Source organism: Neofelis nebulosa, chromosome 5 (assembly GCF_028018385.1).
Source record: "Neofelis nebulosa isolate mNeoNeb1 chromosome 5, mNeoNeb1.pri, whole genome shotgun sequence".
In the NCBI taxonomy this organism is placed as follows: Eukaryota; Metazoa; Chordata; class Mammalia; order Carnivora; family Felidae; genus Neofelis; species Neofelis nebulosa.
In genome coordinates, this window is record NC_080786.1 from 644779 (window position 1) to 660053 (window position 15275).

Consider the following 15275-nt stretch of genomic DNA (forward strand, 5'->3'; position numbering starts at 1 on the left):
TCTGACCATGGGTCTAGGGACACCCTGGGATCCAACGTCTGCTCTAGCAGGCATATGCCTCTTACTCCTGGGGAGATGGGGAGGGGGGCAGGCTGCTTCACCTCCCGTTGCCTCCAGTTCTCCTGAAAATGGGGTGGTTGTGAGCTCGGATTAAAGAAATATAAAGCCTTTAAAATTTGCCCTACACTGTGTTAAGAATTTAATAATCATGGAAAAAAACCCAAAACACAAGCCTTTAAATCAGTGGCAAATACGTTACCTTCCAATGTCCCTGCTGGGAGAAGGCAAAGGACGTTCTGGGCATGTTAATTACGATGGAGAAGGGAAGGGTCAGATTTCCACAGTCCAGAACACCTGAGGATTCACTTTTAAAAATCAGAAAAGTGGGTTTAAAATACATTATTTGACGTATAGTTAATGCCCTATTTTTCACACTGCTGTGGATGGCGGGCAAGGGCACTCCATTACTGTGCCCTTTTCTCATTTGGTACTGAAAGTGGGGTGTCCCCCCGTCTTTCACTGTGTTTTAGTGGTTCTCAAACTTGAGGCACTTCAGAATCCCATAAAGGCTGGTTCACATGCCGATGGCTGGGCCTCAGCCCAGAGTTTCCGATTCAGCAGGGCTGGCGGGGGAGGGGGGGGGGCAGGGCGCGGTACATGGAGAATTTTCAGGTCAAGTTCCCCGGTGAAGCTGATGCTGGAGACATTTTGAGAACCACTGTTTTACTTGATACTAAGTATTTACCCGGAAAATGTCCTTTCTGAACCTGGCTTTCCCCAGAGGCACGGACCGGGGTCAGCAGAGTGGATGTCAAAGTGCGTATCAGACAAGTTCCCTGCAGCTCCCAAGCTTCTGGTGGTCTGCAGAGGGGCCCCTTGAGAGAGTCCCCACGGGAATGTGGTAGCAGCAAACGCGGGACCCCCAAGGTAGTTACAAAGGTTCTGAACTCAGAGCTTTGGGTGATGTAGATCACTCAACCAAGGTTTCAGAAGAGGGTGGGGGAATGGACATTCTAGTTTCTTTTTTAATTTCTTAAAAATTTTATTTTTGAGAGCGAGCGAGCGAGCGAGCAGGGGAGGGGTAGAGAGAGAGGGAGACACAGAATCCGAACAGGCTCCAGGCTCCGAGCTGTCGGCACAGAGCCCGACGCGGGGCTCGAACTCACAGACCGCGAGATCATGACCTGAGCCGAAGTCGGACCCTTAACAGATTGAGCCACCCAGGTGTCCTCTTGTTTCTTTCCGGTGGCACAGTCAGGTAGCATCCAGTGTGCTTCAGTGGAGGGTCTGGGATGTTCGGCATGATGGGGAGGCCGTTCTCAGTGAGGCCGCGTGCATTTTGGAAGAGGAGCCATACTGCGGACAGAGGAGTGCAGACCAGGCATAGGGCTTTGCCTGGCGCTAAGCACTGGGCAGACCAGCCGAGGGTCGTACCCCCTAGGCCGGCTCTCAGAAGCACGCAGTTCTCAGAGCACATCCATTTGCCTTTGCAGCCTGTGACCTCTGAGGGTAACTGTGCAAACCTCAGATGAATTCACCAGCTTCACAACAAAATTAAGTCGAACTTCCTCTGTCTTCAACAGTTTTCTCTCTCTGGACTTGACCCCGTTTTTTATTTTATTAGGTTTTTAATCAGGTTCCACTCTGAAGTGCTTTTAACAAGGTTAGGATCTAACCTTTTAGAAAGGCATAAACAGGGAGAATACTGCCTGGTCTACCTGACTAAGGACACCAGGGTGGAAGATCTGAGAATGGAGACGGCTTTGCTCGGTCCCTGGGAGCAAGCCCTAGGGACTTCCCTGTTCAGCCCTGTCCCCTTCGTTCTGGCTCCCGAGTAGCACGAAGCAGTGGCTCACGGTGTGGACCGTGGGGCCAGACTGCAAGCGTTTGAAGAGCAGTGCTACCAATTGCCAGCAGCATGGACGGTGTGGTCTCGGGACCCAGCTACTACAACGCTTATGTCACCTGCCCGTTACGAGGAAACCGAGGCAACGAGGAAACCGAGGCAACGAGGAAACCGAGGCAACGAGGAAACCGAGGCAACGAGGAAACGGCTAGCTGTACACAAAGTGCTCAGAACAGTGCCTGACACACTGACTCGACTCTGTAAGTGCCTGCTACTGTGATTTCAACGTCACTGAAGGGCAAAGACAGACCCGGGGCTCCAGTGGGCGCGCGCGCGCGCGCGAGAGCGAGAGCGAGAGCGAGAGAGAGAAAACGTAACCTCGAAGGACCCTCACATTTACTGAACAAATCGATCGCTGAGCTACTACTCCATGCCGGACCTGGAGCTGCGCTGGAGGCGCAGGGGTGAATGAAGCTGAATGTCCCTGCCCTCAAGGAGCAGGGGAAGACGCACCCTCAGCGGAGAGTCCCAGGAATGGATGCACGATGGCTGCGTGAGAGGAGCGTTCTGAAAAGGCAGAATTCAGCCTGCTGGGTGCACCCGGCCTCCAGGCTGCGGCGCTGGCCCACAGGAAGCCAGGCTCTGTCTGAAAGCCGCAGGAGAGTCAGACATCAGTTACGGGGAGGCTGGTGAGGGCTGGGAGCATTGCGGCCAGAGCTGAGCTGCACCAGGGCCCTGGGCCTGAGGCCCCACATGCCGCTCACGGGGTCTAACTACCTGCAGTCAGAGTGAGGCCAACTCTTGAAGTAGTTTCAGGCAGGGTGGAGGGATTCACATGACGCAGGCATGCATCCCGAAGAGGGCATTCTGGCTGCGACTGCAGAAGAGATGGGGTTGGATGGAGGCTGGAAAGGGTGTGGGGAGACAAAGGGGTGGTTGGGGCTCTGGAGGGCCCCCTGCAGGGCCCGTTAACACACTGTCCTTGCCCCAAGATGGTGATGCAAAGGGTGGGCGGTGGGGCCCAGGGCTCGGCCTTTGCCGCCTGCTGACGGTGCCACTGTGGCCCACGCCGTGAGTGGCGCTGGCCTGGGTCCTCCGGGTGGTAGGGGACTGGGAAGTGGGTGGCTTGTCAGAGACTTGCAGCTGATACGTTTTGAGGAGAAGGCAGGAAGACCTTTCTGAACAACTGGGACTCTTTTAACTCTACAACACTGTCCCAAGCATGACTGAGTGCGGACTTCAGAGATACCACAGCAGTTGGGGATGGGTGAGGGGGAGAACTTAGCCGAGGCAGTGGACTCCTCAGCTTCCGGGACTCCGAGGTGCCAGAGACCCAGGGCTGCTCTGCCCGACCCGGGCTCTACGTAACCTTGTCCTGTGTCGTCCTTCCACGGGGCTGGTTTCGTCCGGCCCTCTGCTTCCCAGGGGACAGCAGCACAGCACTGCGGTCACACAGAGCCTGGGTTGAGCGGAGCGGCTGTGGACACTCTCCCTGTCCCACAGAAAGCCAGAGAGATAGACTTCTTCCTTTACTTAGTCCTTAGCACTTCGGAAAGGACACCGGCCAACCCAGCCACTCCATCTCTAAACTTGCCCCCTTGGTGCTGAAATACGGTGGCGTCACATGTAAGGTTTACGTTAGGCATAAAAACACATGGACTCTGGAGACCTCCATTGGTTTCCAGCTCTGCCAGGTCCCTACCTGTGACATCCGTGGAAAGAGAGCCCACCTGTCAGTGCAGGTGACAGGTCACATTACCAGCATGGGAGTGTCAGACAAGTCTACACTCCAGGAAGGGTCCTCTTGTGCTTGGCTGTCATCCAGCCAAGCTGGGGACACACGCCCGATGGAGAGCCGTGGCACTCTTGCACTCAGATCAAGGCATTTACACTCCGGGGACCTGGGGCCATCTACAACATAGATGTGCTCCCCATCTGTGCGGCTGCAAGAGGCCTCGGTCTCCCCAGGAGTCTCCCCCAGGGCCACCATCTGTAACTAGGGGTCCCCTCCCCGCCACCTTGCCCTTTTCAAAGCCACCACACCCACATATCAAACCCGAGACCGGCGTTCACCCCGTGTGTTCCCGGCACCCAGCAGGAAGCGCTCAGTTGAGGGGCGCTCAAGCCCCCCGAGGGGCCAGAACGCCGTCTCACAGTGGGAAGCCCGCAGCATGGTCTTCTCTGTGGACGCTAATGCCGGGAGGGGGGGCTGCTTCCTTACCAGTGGAGGGGGACACTTGTGCTGGGGGGCAAACAGCCCCAGGCACCCGTTTGCGGTGGAGTCCACGCTGCGCACAGGAAGAGCCACAGCCGCGTGCAAGCTGGGCTTCCAGAGGCCCTGGGCGTGCCCCAGGATGAGCCGCCGCAGGGTCCTGGCGGCCGGTGCCTGTGGTGGGGTGTGACCCTGGTGTTGTGAAGTAGCCGTTCTCTGAGTGGCAACGGCCTGATTCACAACACCAGCTGCCCCACCGCACCGTGCCGGGAGGTCACTGGGGCCGCTGGCGGTGGTGCGGTCGCGTCCTCGGTGCTGCTGGCACGGGGGGAGGGGACAGAGAGCAGCCGTGGGTTAGACGCGAACGCGAGCAGTGTCGACATCTCATCTCCCTCTACCCTCGTCCCCTGGGCGTTCCCTGTTTGCCACGTCCTCGGCCAGCCCTCCCATCCCCCGGAGTCATGGGTGGCGTCGGGGGCTCCAAGGAGCCCGGGGCCCCTGGACGCAGACGTACCTGCGCATCGGTGCTTCTCTGGGGGGGCCCTCCTGCCTTCAGCAAGTCCTCGGTGGGAAATACAGTCCCCCAGAGCTTGCGCATCCCCGCCCTGGGAGGTGGCTCGGTAACCAGATATTCCTAAGCCAAAGTGGTGAGCCAAGTTTTTTCCTCACTGAAACTTACGTGGCAGGAAGAAGGCAGGGACCCCCAGTCGCTCTGCTGCCACACGCGGAAACCACACTCGCCTCGTGTTCTAAGTAGCGACTCTGCCAAGACCCCCTACCTCCGCCCCTCCCATCTGTCCGTCCTCAAACCCCGAAGGCTGCGTGGAGCCGCTCCCTCGTTTACTGAGGGTGACCAGTCTCAGAATGGAATCCTCCAGCGACGGAGAGTCTTTCCGAGTCATCCTCCAAAGGGGGGGAACACATTCCAAGCACAAAGTAGGGGTGATCACTGAAGATCTGAGGCTGTCACGCAAACCAACAAAAGCCGTGAGACTGACCGAAAGGAAATCGGGTGGTCGGTGTGAACCCCGATGAGCCGTCACTGTGCTCTGCCTTTCCACCAGCAGGTGACCCGCCGGGCTGCTCGGCAATCAGATTCAGCGGGTAGACACGGAGGAGCGTGTCAGCAGTGAAATGACTTTGGAATTCTCGTTTTGGTGTTCGCCTAGGTTTTTATCAGCATTAGGAAATTATGCAACATAAACTGACATGAAAATAGCATTTGAAGCTGAATCCCTATTTCCAGGTGTCGATAAACACTTTTAAATGAATAGCTTCTTTGGCCAAAAATGGCTCCTGCCTGCTGCATGGTTCTTAGTTAGTTACCCGATCAAGAAAAATGTTTTCCACTTTCTGCCATCTATCTTGGAACCTGCTTTATTTTAAGGACGCAAAGTTGGCAAGTTCCTAGCACTGGATGTGGCACAGAAGTTCTACCAAAGTTCTTGCCAGAGTTGGGGGAGGCAGAAAGTTTGATAATTCATCAGCCACAGTGGTGCCGTGTAAACCACTTGGCCTTGGAGTTCAGAAACATCTGAATTTTTATGTCTACTATCGAAGAATCCTGGCTGGGACAGTAGGCCATGATGTCTACACTCGGGCCTCTATGGGCCACAGCACTGCTAAGCTGAGTGTCTACTGTGCATGGGCTGCCCGTGCCAGGCCCCAGGGTGTGTGTTCAGACTGTCCCTTCCTATTTGTGTTCCCAGGGCCGGTTGCAGAACCTTCTGGGCCTCAGTTTTAGTATCCACCGAACAGAGTAGTAAGATTGGAAAACCTTGCATACGGCAAACACTTGATATACACGTGTATTTGATAAGTGTTGGCACCAAGTTATGTGGCTGGCTTGCTGAGCTTTGGGTAGAGAGACATCCCAAAATTTTTCTGTCCAGTGGATTGTCTTAAAGGCTAACAATCACCCACTCTGAGAATGAGCAAGTTCTAGAAAGTGAGATTAGTTCCTTGTAAATATAAAGCAGGGGGACTGTTAATTGCCAGTGCTGAGTGGCCAGAAACTTCAGCAAAGTTAGTGCCCTTTTTTGGCCAAGACTGTGTACGTGGGAAGGTGGTACTGGTACCAAGTTCCTAAAACTGAAACCTGCACAGATTCCTATGAGGTCAAAACATCACAAACCTGGGGACTGGTATTCCTACATCTGAGGGGCAAAAGGAGACTGGGGAATAGGGGAGAAGCTGAGGCCATGAACACAGCTATCCATAGCCACCTCTTCTTGGTTCTGTCTACAACTCACCAGTGCTCAGGGTGTCAAAGAGAGATAAAAAATGATTGTCTAAAAAAGTAACTTCAGGGGCGCCTGGGTGGCTCAGTCGGTTAAGCGTCCGACTTCGGCTCGGGTCATGATCTCACGGTCCGTGAGTTCGAGCCCCGCGTCGGGCTCTGTGCTGACAGCTCAGAGCCTGGAGCCTGCTTCAGATTCTGTGCCTCCCTCTCTCTCTGACTCTCCCCCGTTCATGCTCTGTCTCTGTCTCAAAAATAAATAAACATTAAAAAAAAATTAACAAAAAGTAACTTCAAATGCTTGTAAGGAGTTGGCACTGTGCAAAGCAGGTCTGGCCCTCTTTTTTTTCCCCTTATCCTTCACTGCCCTCCTCCTCTCCCTCTCGGTTTTTCTAACTTCTCAAATATGCCATATTCTTCCCTACCACAGGGCCTTTACACAAGCTGCTTCCTTCACCTAGAATCCTCCCTCTCCATTTTGTGTAGTTTAATACCAAGTCTTCCTTCAGACTTCAACTCCAAAGTCACCTCCTGGACTGACTCCCATCCCCCAGACCAGACTGGACTCCTCACGACATGCTTCCCAGGCATCTGGGACTCTTCCTTCAAGGCACCTGTTATACAGTGTGCATGACATCTCTTCCACTCAACTCTAAGCTTGCCATTGGGTCCCCAGCATTGGCCACATGGGGGATGCTGGATTAATACTGGCTGGGTGAATGTATGATTTAAAGGAAGATTCTTGTAGTCCAGTGACTCTACTGCAACCTTGTAGATGAATCTGTGACATGAATCAAAACGGCACCAAGAACCTGAGGGGCATACACGGTGCTATTTGTAACGAATGATTTTATATGAATAGATGACTGCGGGACCTAACTCAGCTCCCTGCCTTTAGGCTAACCCCACCCTCATCTACAGGGCATCAGAAGGATTCTCCCAGAGGGTCTGTCTAATCTGGCTGAACCTCTCCAAGGCTCCTTTTGTGCCCCCGATAGAGTCTCAGATCCTAATGCACTTCCCTGCTTGACCCTCGCCCCCCCACTTACGGAGCAGGAGTGCCCACAATACACCACGTGGGCATGCTTCCGTGGACTGAATGCCCCTAACCCTTTCTACCCAGTGCACCCCTCTTCCTGCAGTCGGGCTCCAGGGTCAGCCCTCAAGAAGGTCCTCTGGCCCCTTGCAAGCTCTTGACCTGGTGGCATCTAGGATTTTTGTACCTTTTGCGTCCAGTGTTGTTCCAGGCTTCAGTCCTGTTTTAGGAGACAGTGGTCCCAAGGGCAGTGGCCATTGTGGAGTCACTGGTAGCTGGGATCTGCACAGCACCTGAAACACAAGAGCTTTCAGCTTAGATTGTGCTCTCAATCGGCAACAAAGTCCTGCAAAGCTGGGGGGTTGCGGACACCAGTGGGTTAACGATTTGTCCTCACTGCTCCCCATGAATCATCAGCGTCCAAAGAGCCCAATATTTTGCCATCGAATGGCATTTCTTCATCTCCACGGCCGCCCTGTACCCCCAGCGCAGACCCCTGCCCTCTCACCAGGACACAACACACACACATCCAACTGTCCCTTTGTGAGTCACTCTTCACTCTGCAGCCTGAGTGATCCTTTTAAAATATGAATCAGAGCGTGTCCCTGCGTTGCTTCAAACACTCGCTCCCTTCCCATCATACCCAGAATAAAATCCAAATTCCCCGCGAAATCCCACAGGTGCTGGTGACTCAGCTCCCTCCCTGTGCCTGTCCACCGTCACCTCCCCTCCTCATGGACTTAGCTGCACTCCCTCTCTCAGATCTTGGAACACAAAGATAGACCATATGGTGCCTTCTGAAATTAAAGAAGCAGGCCTTTCCTGTAGATGGAGCATTTTGTGGGCTCAAGAAGGCACCTCTTTCCCTGGGCAGACACAGAACTATAACAGGGCATGTGACCCGGTGAGTGGTTTTGGTCTTCACGCAACCCACCTGCCAGAGGGCTGGGGGCTCTAGTATCATCCAGCCACACTGGAATGGCAAAGCTGGAACCTACCCTGTCCTCTCCCACCTCAGGGCCTTCCTCCCAACTTTTGCCTCCCTAAGGACCTCAACTACCCCAGGAGCATTTTTCAGGGAATGTAAGATTTCTGGTGTTCCAAAATCCTGCATCGATTTTAACCAAAACCTTTTATCTCGTTATTTTCTACATTGGCCTGCTTATGATCACTACAGACTTGATGGGGTCAAGCCAGCTAATTGTTTAGTCTTGTTTTGTTTTTTTTAAGTCACATAATGGCCACTCGGTGCTGGCAATCCCAAGTACATGGCATTTATCTAAGCTGTATAACATCAGAGGTCTCAAATCAACAAACTGTTTTGCCGCCTGGTACTTCTGGGAAAAGATGACAGCAACAGGAACACAGGGGGTTTCCTCATCAACCACCTCCCAGGTTGAACAAGAGTCAACACAAACTCGTTCAGCCTCGGACACCAGCCCTCAGTCTGGCTGGCTCCGTGGGGGGCGGGAGGGGGGCTCAGGGCTCCAACCCCACTCCAGATCCTACTCCAGTCCGTCTGGGAGTGAAGCTCAGGAATCTACCCCCCCACCCCATCCCAGGGACTCTGATAAGCCAGATTTGGGGACCACTGCTTTAAATCCAGGGCTCTGTTAAACACTGACGTTCCTAATGAGCCTCAGAGCAGCAGGAGTCCCATACGGCTTCAGCATCTTCAGAGGCAAATTCCATCTTGCCCACGTGGCGGGTGCTGCTGATGTCCAGCACCACTGCTCCCACGTACAGAATGTCCTAGGCCTGGGGGCTTCCTCGGGTCAGGAGCGGGAACAGGCGTGTGTCAGCTCGGTGTCAGGGAGCGGACATCCTCAGGAGCCCCCACCAGCGGCACAATGGAGTTGGTAGACAATACCTTGCTCTCCTGCCCCACAGAGCAGGACCCTGGTGGACAGCAAAAGCCTTATTGGGCCCCTCCCCTCTCACCTCCCCAAATCCACCTGTGCTTTGGTGTCTGTGTTAAATGCATGTAAGGGCACCCACGTGCTGAACAGGTGTATCTTACCACGTTCCCATGGTCACTTTCAGCAGGGCGGGCCCAAGGTGAGGGGAACGAGTCACCTGCTCTCAGATGCTGACCCCACTCTTGCAGGAGCAGGACTGTGAGCGCCTCCCGAAATTTTGCATCCTGGGCCTTCTCATTCGCTCACCGTTCTGATGTGCAGGGAGTGAGAATACACAAATCAGGCAAAACAACCCACTCCAAGTAGGTGTTTATTCTAGAGTGTGTCGTACTTACGTTTCTTCATCGCTTTTTCATAGACACTAACCCTCTAAAAGGAAGACCCTTTGGCCCCAAAGCTCCAAGGTATTAGGATCATTCTGCACAGTAAGTGGTCACAGATACTGTTATAAGCATTTAAGACAGCATGTCTACTCTAGGACAATGGCAAAAATAAACCTGAATGCAACCTGGGAATTCTGCTTGCTTTAGCCCATCTTGGCTGATGCCGTCCAGGTGGACTTCAAAATACAAACTCCTGGTCAAGGAGGGCTGCCTGGCCTGTGGAGCACAGCCCCGGAGTTTATTAGCACAGTTAATATTGCATGCAAATAGATTTCCCCGCTTCTGTCATGCCAGTCCATTAATTCAGCCCCTTGTCTGCTACATCTTTATCCTTGGCAGGTTAATCCTGCCAAATGCCTTTGCTGGAGCACATGTCACGCTGTGCCTATGTCCAACAATGCAATTTTGCTAATCCTGTTGTCTCAGCTTTGTGGCCCTGTCTGGCCAATCCAATGGTGGAAAAAGTGCATATGAGGTTTTTTTGCCAAGATCTTTCTCCTACTCTGGCACCCACCCCTTCCTCTTCCTCTTCTTTATTAATGTTTTAAATTTAAATATGGTTTCAATTAAACGGTTTGAAAGTCAACCACAGTGTTTGGACAGCTGCCATTGCCAATGTCATTCAGCAAGAATGCCGAGGCTCTCAGCGGGCCTCCAGACTCCTTCCAGTAGCTTCGCCGGGCTGCCGGCCGAACGTGGTAATGGGAGGGGTTAAACAGGAAAATCCGCGAAGCGTCTCTTCTTTCTCCTAGGTTCTCCAAGGCCTGAAGATGACTGAGTGGAGCCAATACATCTCGCCCACCATCTTAACGATGCCAACCTCGTTACGGCATAGTGGGATCGTTAACTTGGATTATTAGAAGAGGTGCACCCCTTCCTGCAACCACCTTTGTCTGCTAGGCACCTGACATGGGGACAGCACCTCCAGGCCCCACAGTGGACCGCTCCTCCTGTCCATGGCCTGGTGGGGGTAAGAACATGGGCTTTATAGTCAGATCCGCCCAGGTTCAAATACCAACCGGTCTACTTTCTGCCTCTGCAGCAACTAAGGCACGTGGTGTCACCTCCCTGGACTCACGTGTCCTCATCTGTAGAATGGGCATGACCACAGCACCCAAAAGATAGAACTGCTGTGAAGATTCAGTGGCTTATTATACGCTGATCACACTGAATGAGGCTGGCACACACATACATGTACGTTTATCTTAGCACAGATGTGAAATCTGTCAGAATGGACTGCCACCTACAGCTTACTATGGTACGTATCCAAAGCGCATGGTCGAATTCCGCACGGGCATGTTTTTTAGGGTCTCCACTCTCTGGCCTGCTAATGACAGAAATCTGGCTCTACGGAGACCTTTGTAAGTGCCCCTACCACTGCTCTCTGTGTTACCCCTGGCCGCTGTGGCAGGTGTGAACCGTGTTCCAGGTGGATGAACAAGGGTCTGTGGTGAGATTCCCAGTGACTCAGTCCCGGCTCTGCTCCCACCTGACCCTGGGCGAGGCGTGCAACCTCTGAGACCCTTCCGCCACCAACGGGAGTGTCGGTTCTGCAGTGCAGGGTTATTGTGAGGGTTACGGTCAAAAGCACAGGCGAGCCAGTCGGCAAGCTGCTCGACACGAGCTCAGGGCCCTCCTCATGGCTGGTAAACCACAGACCACCCTGGCTCGTTTCTTTTCCCGAACGCCCTCAGCTGCAGAGTCCCTTCTGCGTAAGTGCGCACTTAGCCTTCTGGTCTGAGCCCTAAGACTTATGAGTGGGTTTTCTTTCTTCATTTACTTTTACTTATCTGATGAAAGAATGCTTTTATCACATAGGTAGGTACCCCCTAAGAGAGAGAGAGAGAGAGAGAGAGAGAGAGAGAGAGAGAGAGAGAAAGGATTCCCCTAAACAGTTTAAGGCCGTTATAGAAAATACATACATTTCCTCAAGGTGTTTTGCTTTATCTAATGATCCAAATTCAATGGCCATAGGGTGTTTAAAATGCTCTTCAAAGATTAAAAATAATTCATTAAGTCCAGCTGGTACACATATGAGGAGACTGGCATTTTCACTTACTGTTTTGTAGAGTGTTAACTGCCTTCTTTCTTGAAAATAATTTAGCAATATAAAACAAAAGTCCTTAAAGGAAGTAGAATTGACTTGGTAATTCCTCTCATAGGATTTTATTCAAAGGAAAGAATAAGTATGCAAAGATGTTTAAGCACACTAACTGCAGAGTTACTGAGAGCAAAAAGGAGAAAAATCTAAATGTCCCAAAGTTGTCGGTTAAATAACTATGCAGCAATTTAAAATGAGGACAGTGGGGTGTCTGAGTGGCTCAGTTGGTTAAACATCTGACTCTTAATTTTGGCTCAGGTCATGATCTCAGTCACAGTTTCTAGGTTCAAGCCCTGCATCGGGCTCTGCTCTGAAAACGCAGAGCCTGCTTGAGATCCCCCCCCCTCTCTCTCTCTGCCTCTCTCCCATGCGCGCTCTCTCACTCTCTCTCTCTCAAAATAAGTAAACTTAAAAAGTAAACTGAGGAAAGGATATGTATATTAAAGCGTGTGGGGAAAAGGCAGTTCCACGTGTGCTGACCTGTGCGTAGGAACGAGTGGTGTTTGAATGACGGTGTGTATGTGTAGGTTTCAAACTGCCCCTGTGTTTGGACAAAGCTGATGTGCACTCTGATGTGAGCACTTAGACACTTGCATGGTAACCTTGAGAGCAGAGGGCTAACCCTGTTTGGTCCTGATGCATCAAGACAGGGTTTTGCTCTTGATGTAAGGAGAGGATTTTGCTACCGAGAAGAGCTATACGCCTCCCTTGGCAACGAGGCCCCAACCACCACCTATTCTTCCCAGATCCTGCTGGATCTTCTAGTAAATTAAGTCCAGTCATTAGTGGAGGACTTACTGTGTACCCACGACCAGACCTGACACTTCACATTCATTATCTGGTTGAGGTGAGAGAGTACTGTTTCACCAATTTCCCACTTTAAGAAAATGGAGAAATAAAAGTACTAAATTATTAAAATAAAGTAAAATGGAGACTTGGAAGCCACAACTAACTTACCCAGCAAGTGGCCGCACAGCCCTGGTTTGAGCCCAGAGCTGCTGGCTCTCGGGGCCCTTACGCTACAAAATACATCTCTGGCACGATCCCAATTCTTCTGCTGGCATCTGAGTCAAGGTAGACCTCCTGAATTAGCAACTCTCTTTCTCATTTATTTGTTCCAAGTTACAGCTATGCCAAATGCAATGTTTTTCCTTTTCATTTTAGTCGTTCACAAATCCTATACTTAAGTTTCAAGGGGGGTGAGGAGAATATGGCACAAATCCCCCACACAACCCCAAGACTCTTTTTCTGCAAAAATTAGGAAATTCTAGCATCCAGCACGCTCCAGTGATTCATTAGAAAAATCCTATATACCTCAAGTCGACCGCACAGATCTTAATCCGGTTTTCGTTTGCCAATCTCTTGAATGGGTTTGTAACACTTCACGTGATTGAAACATGATGGAATCGTGCCATTTGCAGAATGAGCAGTTGTGACTCTGGCCTCCGTGGCTCCGACGAGGCCACTGAGGCACAGCCGTGTGTCGCCTTGCTGAGAACTCCTGCTGAGCGGGCAGTCCGCGTAGCCCGGGTCTCGAGAGAGTCATGCTTGCCCAGCAGAATGCAAACGTCCTCGAGCTCTGCTTACGGCACAAAAGGCAGCACCGGCTTCCTGTTAGCGTTTCCTCTGGCAGGATCGATCCCACATCCCAGCCAGACCTGGGGCCCCCGCTGGCGATGAACCTCACAGAGGCGAAGCTCCTCCTGGCACTGGGCTGCTGTGGCTGAGTGCAGGTAGGGGGTGAGGGGCTGGAATAAAGGCTGGGAGCAGAATTATAAGCACATGACGTGTCTGAGGAGGCCGCTCCCTGCATGTGCTATAGGAAGCTTTTTTTCGTGGTGGAATCACTGCCAGAAAATTCACTTTTGCCATGCATGCTATTTAGCATCATGGAGGGAGTTTATGATTTCTTCTTTTCTACGGTGAGAATAGCTAGTGGTGCTTCCCTGCCCTCCCCCCCCACCCTGCCCCATTCCTTTTTAGCTAAGTGAAAGTTGGCTGCATCCAGGATCTCTGGTGGCTCTAGGGATGTACTCAGCACTCACTTCCTGTCAGAGGGATAGAGAGTGCTCAGGTTTCTCTACTCTAGAAGATTTAACTGACAATCACATGATTTAAAGAGGCCTGTTTTTGACTCTGCTCTCGGGACTCTGCTTTTGTAATTCTTCACTGAATTTGAAGATGCTTGAAGGCTGCTGGCATTTTTTTTTTTTTCTAAGTTGGGGTCATCTCATTTACTAGGTTTGTCTCAGAGGGGTGTGAGAGGATGTGATCCAGGGAGGTGAAAGTCCACATGCATTCAGCAGAGGTGGATGCGACTTCCCTGAGACACTAAGAGTTTCCAAAAGGGTTGTCAGCTCCTTGTCTTTCCTAAATGATGCGGCTTGTAACTATTTTAGGATCCAAGCAAAAGGCAGAAAACCCTTGCTTTAAAGAATCCCTCTACACAGAAGCCTCTGCTGATACAAAAACCACCTAAGGAGTGACTTCAAGAGAAGAAGGAAGTTTCTTCCTTAAAAGGAAGTTTCCTCCATACCTTAAAGACCACGTTCGCGGCACATTTCATTTTCGGGCCATGCCCGTTGTATAAAGAGAAGTCCATCTGCATTTATCTCTGAAAAGGGATTTCTTTTGAAAAAGGACCTCCCTCCCCGGCAAGCCCCGAAGACATATTGACAACAGGAGGATTAAGACACAACGACAATAGGGGGATTATTTCCTAACCTGGTGTGTGACAAACGCCTATTAATAAACGAACAAGCCGGTCCTGTCTCCGTTTTCTCTCAAACACAAAGCCCCATCGCCCAGTGACCAGAGCCAAGGCATGCACGGAGTTGCTGAGCTCTCTCCCCGTCCTGCCGCAGGCCCAGGACCCGGCAGAGGCCCCCCCGCCTGCCTGAGCACCCCCAGCCCCGACGGAGGTGGCCGTGCAGAGGGCCGGCCCTGTCACCCCGGGCAGGTGGGTGCTCTCCACTCCTGTCTGTCCCTCCTGCTGTCTTGCCTCCTGTCATTTCTGTTGCAGGCGACGATGTTTCTTGCCGGACAAAATATATGTTGGAGAAGCTTGACCAAGCAGCTTTTTCTCAAGGAAAAAGCTGTTGTCTGTTCAGCTGTTGTCTGAAAACCCCGACCGGCGCGTTGAGGCTTCAAAGGCCTGGCTGGGCAGTTCTGGTTCTCAGCAGAGACCTATGTGTTTCAAGAAGTCCTGCTCCCTCCCACAATTCCTGGCCTCTGTCACACCGGCTTTGCATTCTCTTCTCTCCAGGACGTCTCCCAAGAGACGATCTCTGAGAAAATGCAGCAACTGACACAGTCTTGGAGGAAGAGCATGTCTTAACGAAAGGCGGCTTAACCCAGGAGCAAGGGGAGGTTCTGCTGGACGGAACGAGCTACCTGTACACAAGCACCAAATGCTCTGGAGAAGATAACAGCAACCGGCTTGGGAGAGTGATGGGTCACCACCCGTCCTGCGTGCGCAGCCCTCAGGAGGGGACATACTGGCACACACAGCACACCTGGGCTCGCCCACCTGCGATGGC

At 52.1% G+C, this 15275-nt stretch overlaps 1 protein-coding gene across 5 annotated transcripts in view; it reads right to left on the reverse strand.

Annotated features, from left to right (window-relative positions):
* Window positions 1–640: 640 nt before the first annotated feature.
* Window positions 641–15275, reverse strand: part of LOC131511530 (uncharacterized) — a 128847-nt gene continuing 114212 nt past the window's right edge. For 2 of the 5 annotated variants that reach the window (XM_058729203.1, XM_058729202.1), the window contains exons 4-10: window positions 7521–7626; window positions 5057–5223; window positions 4573–4692; window positions 4068–4373; window positions 2624–2723; window positions 2360–2488; window positions 641–1356 (exon numbers count right to left, since the gene is read on the reverse strand). In XM_058729203.1, coding sequence (XP_058585186.1) covers window positions 1178–1356; window positions 2360–2488; window positions 2624–2723; window positions 4068–4373; window positions 4573–4656 — 798 coding nt within the window. In that variant the 5' untranslated portion in view covers window positions 4657–4692; window positions 5057–5223; window positions 7521–7626 and the 3' untranslated portion in view covers window positions 641–1177. Of the gene's footprint in view, window positions 1357–2285; window positions 2489–2623; window positions 2752–4067; window positions 4374–4572; window positions 4693–5056; window positions 5224–7520; window positions 7627–15275 lie in introns of all 5 variants that reach the window. The other 3 variants (XR_009261551.1, XR_009261550.1, XR_009261549.1) reach the window with 3 other exon arrangements.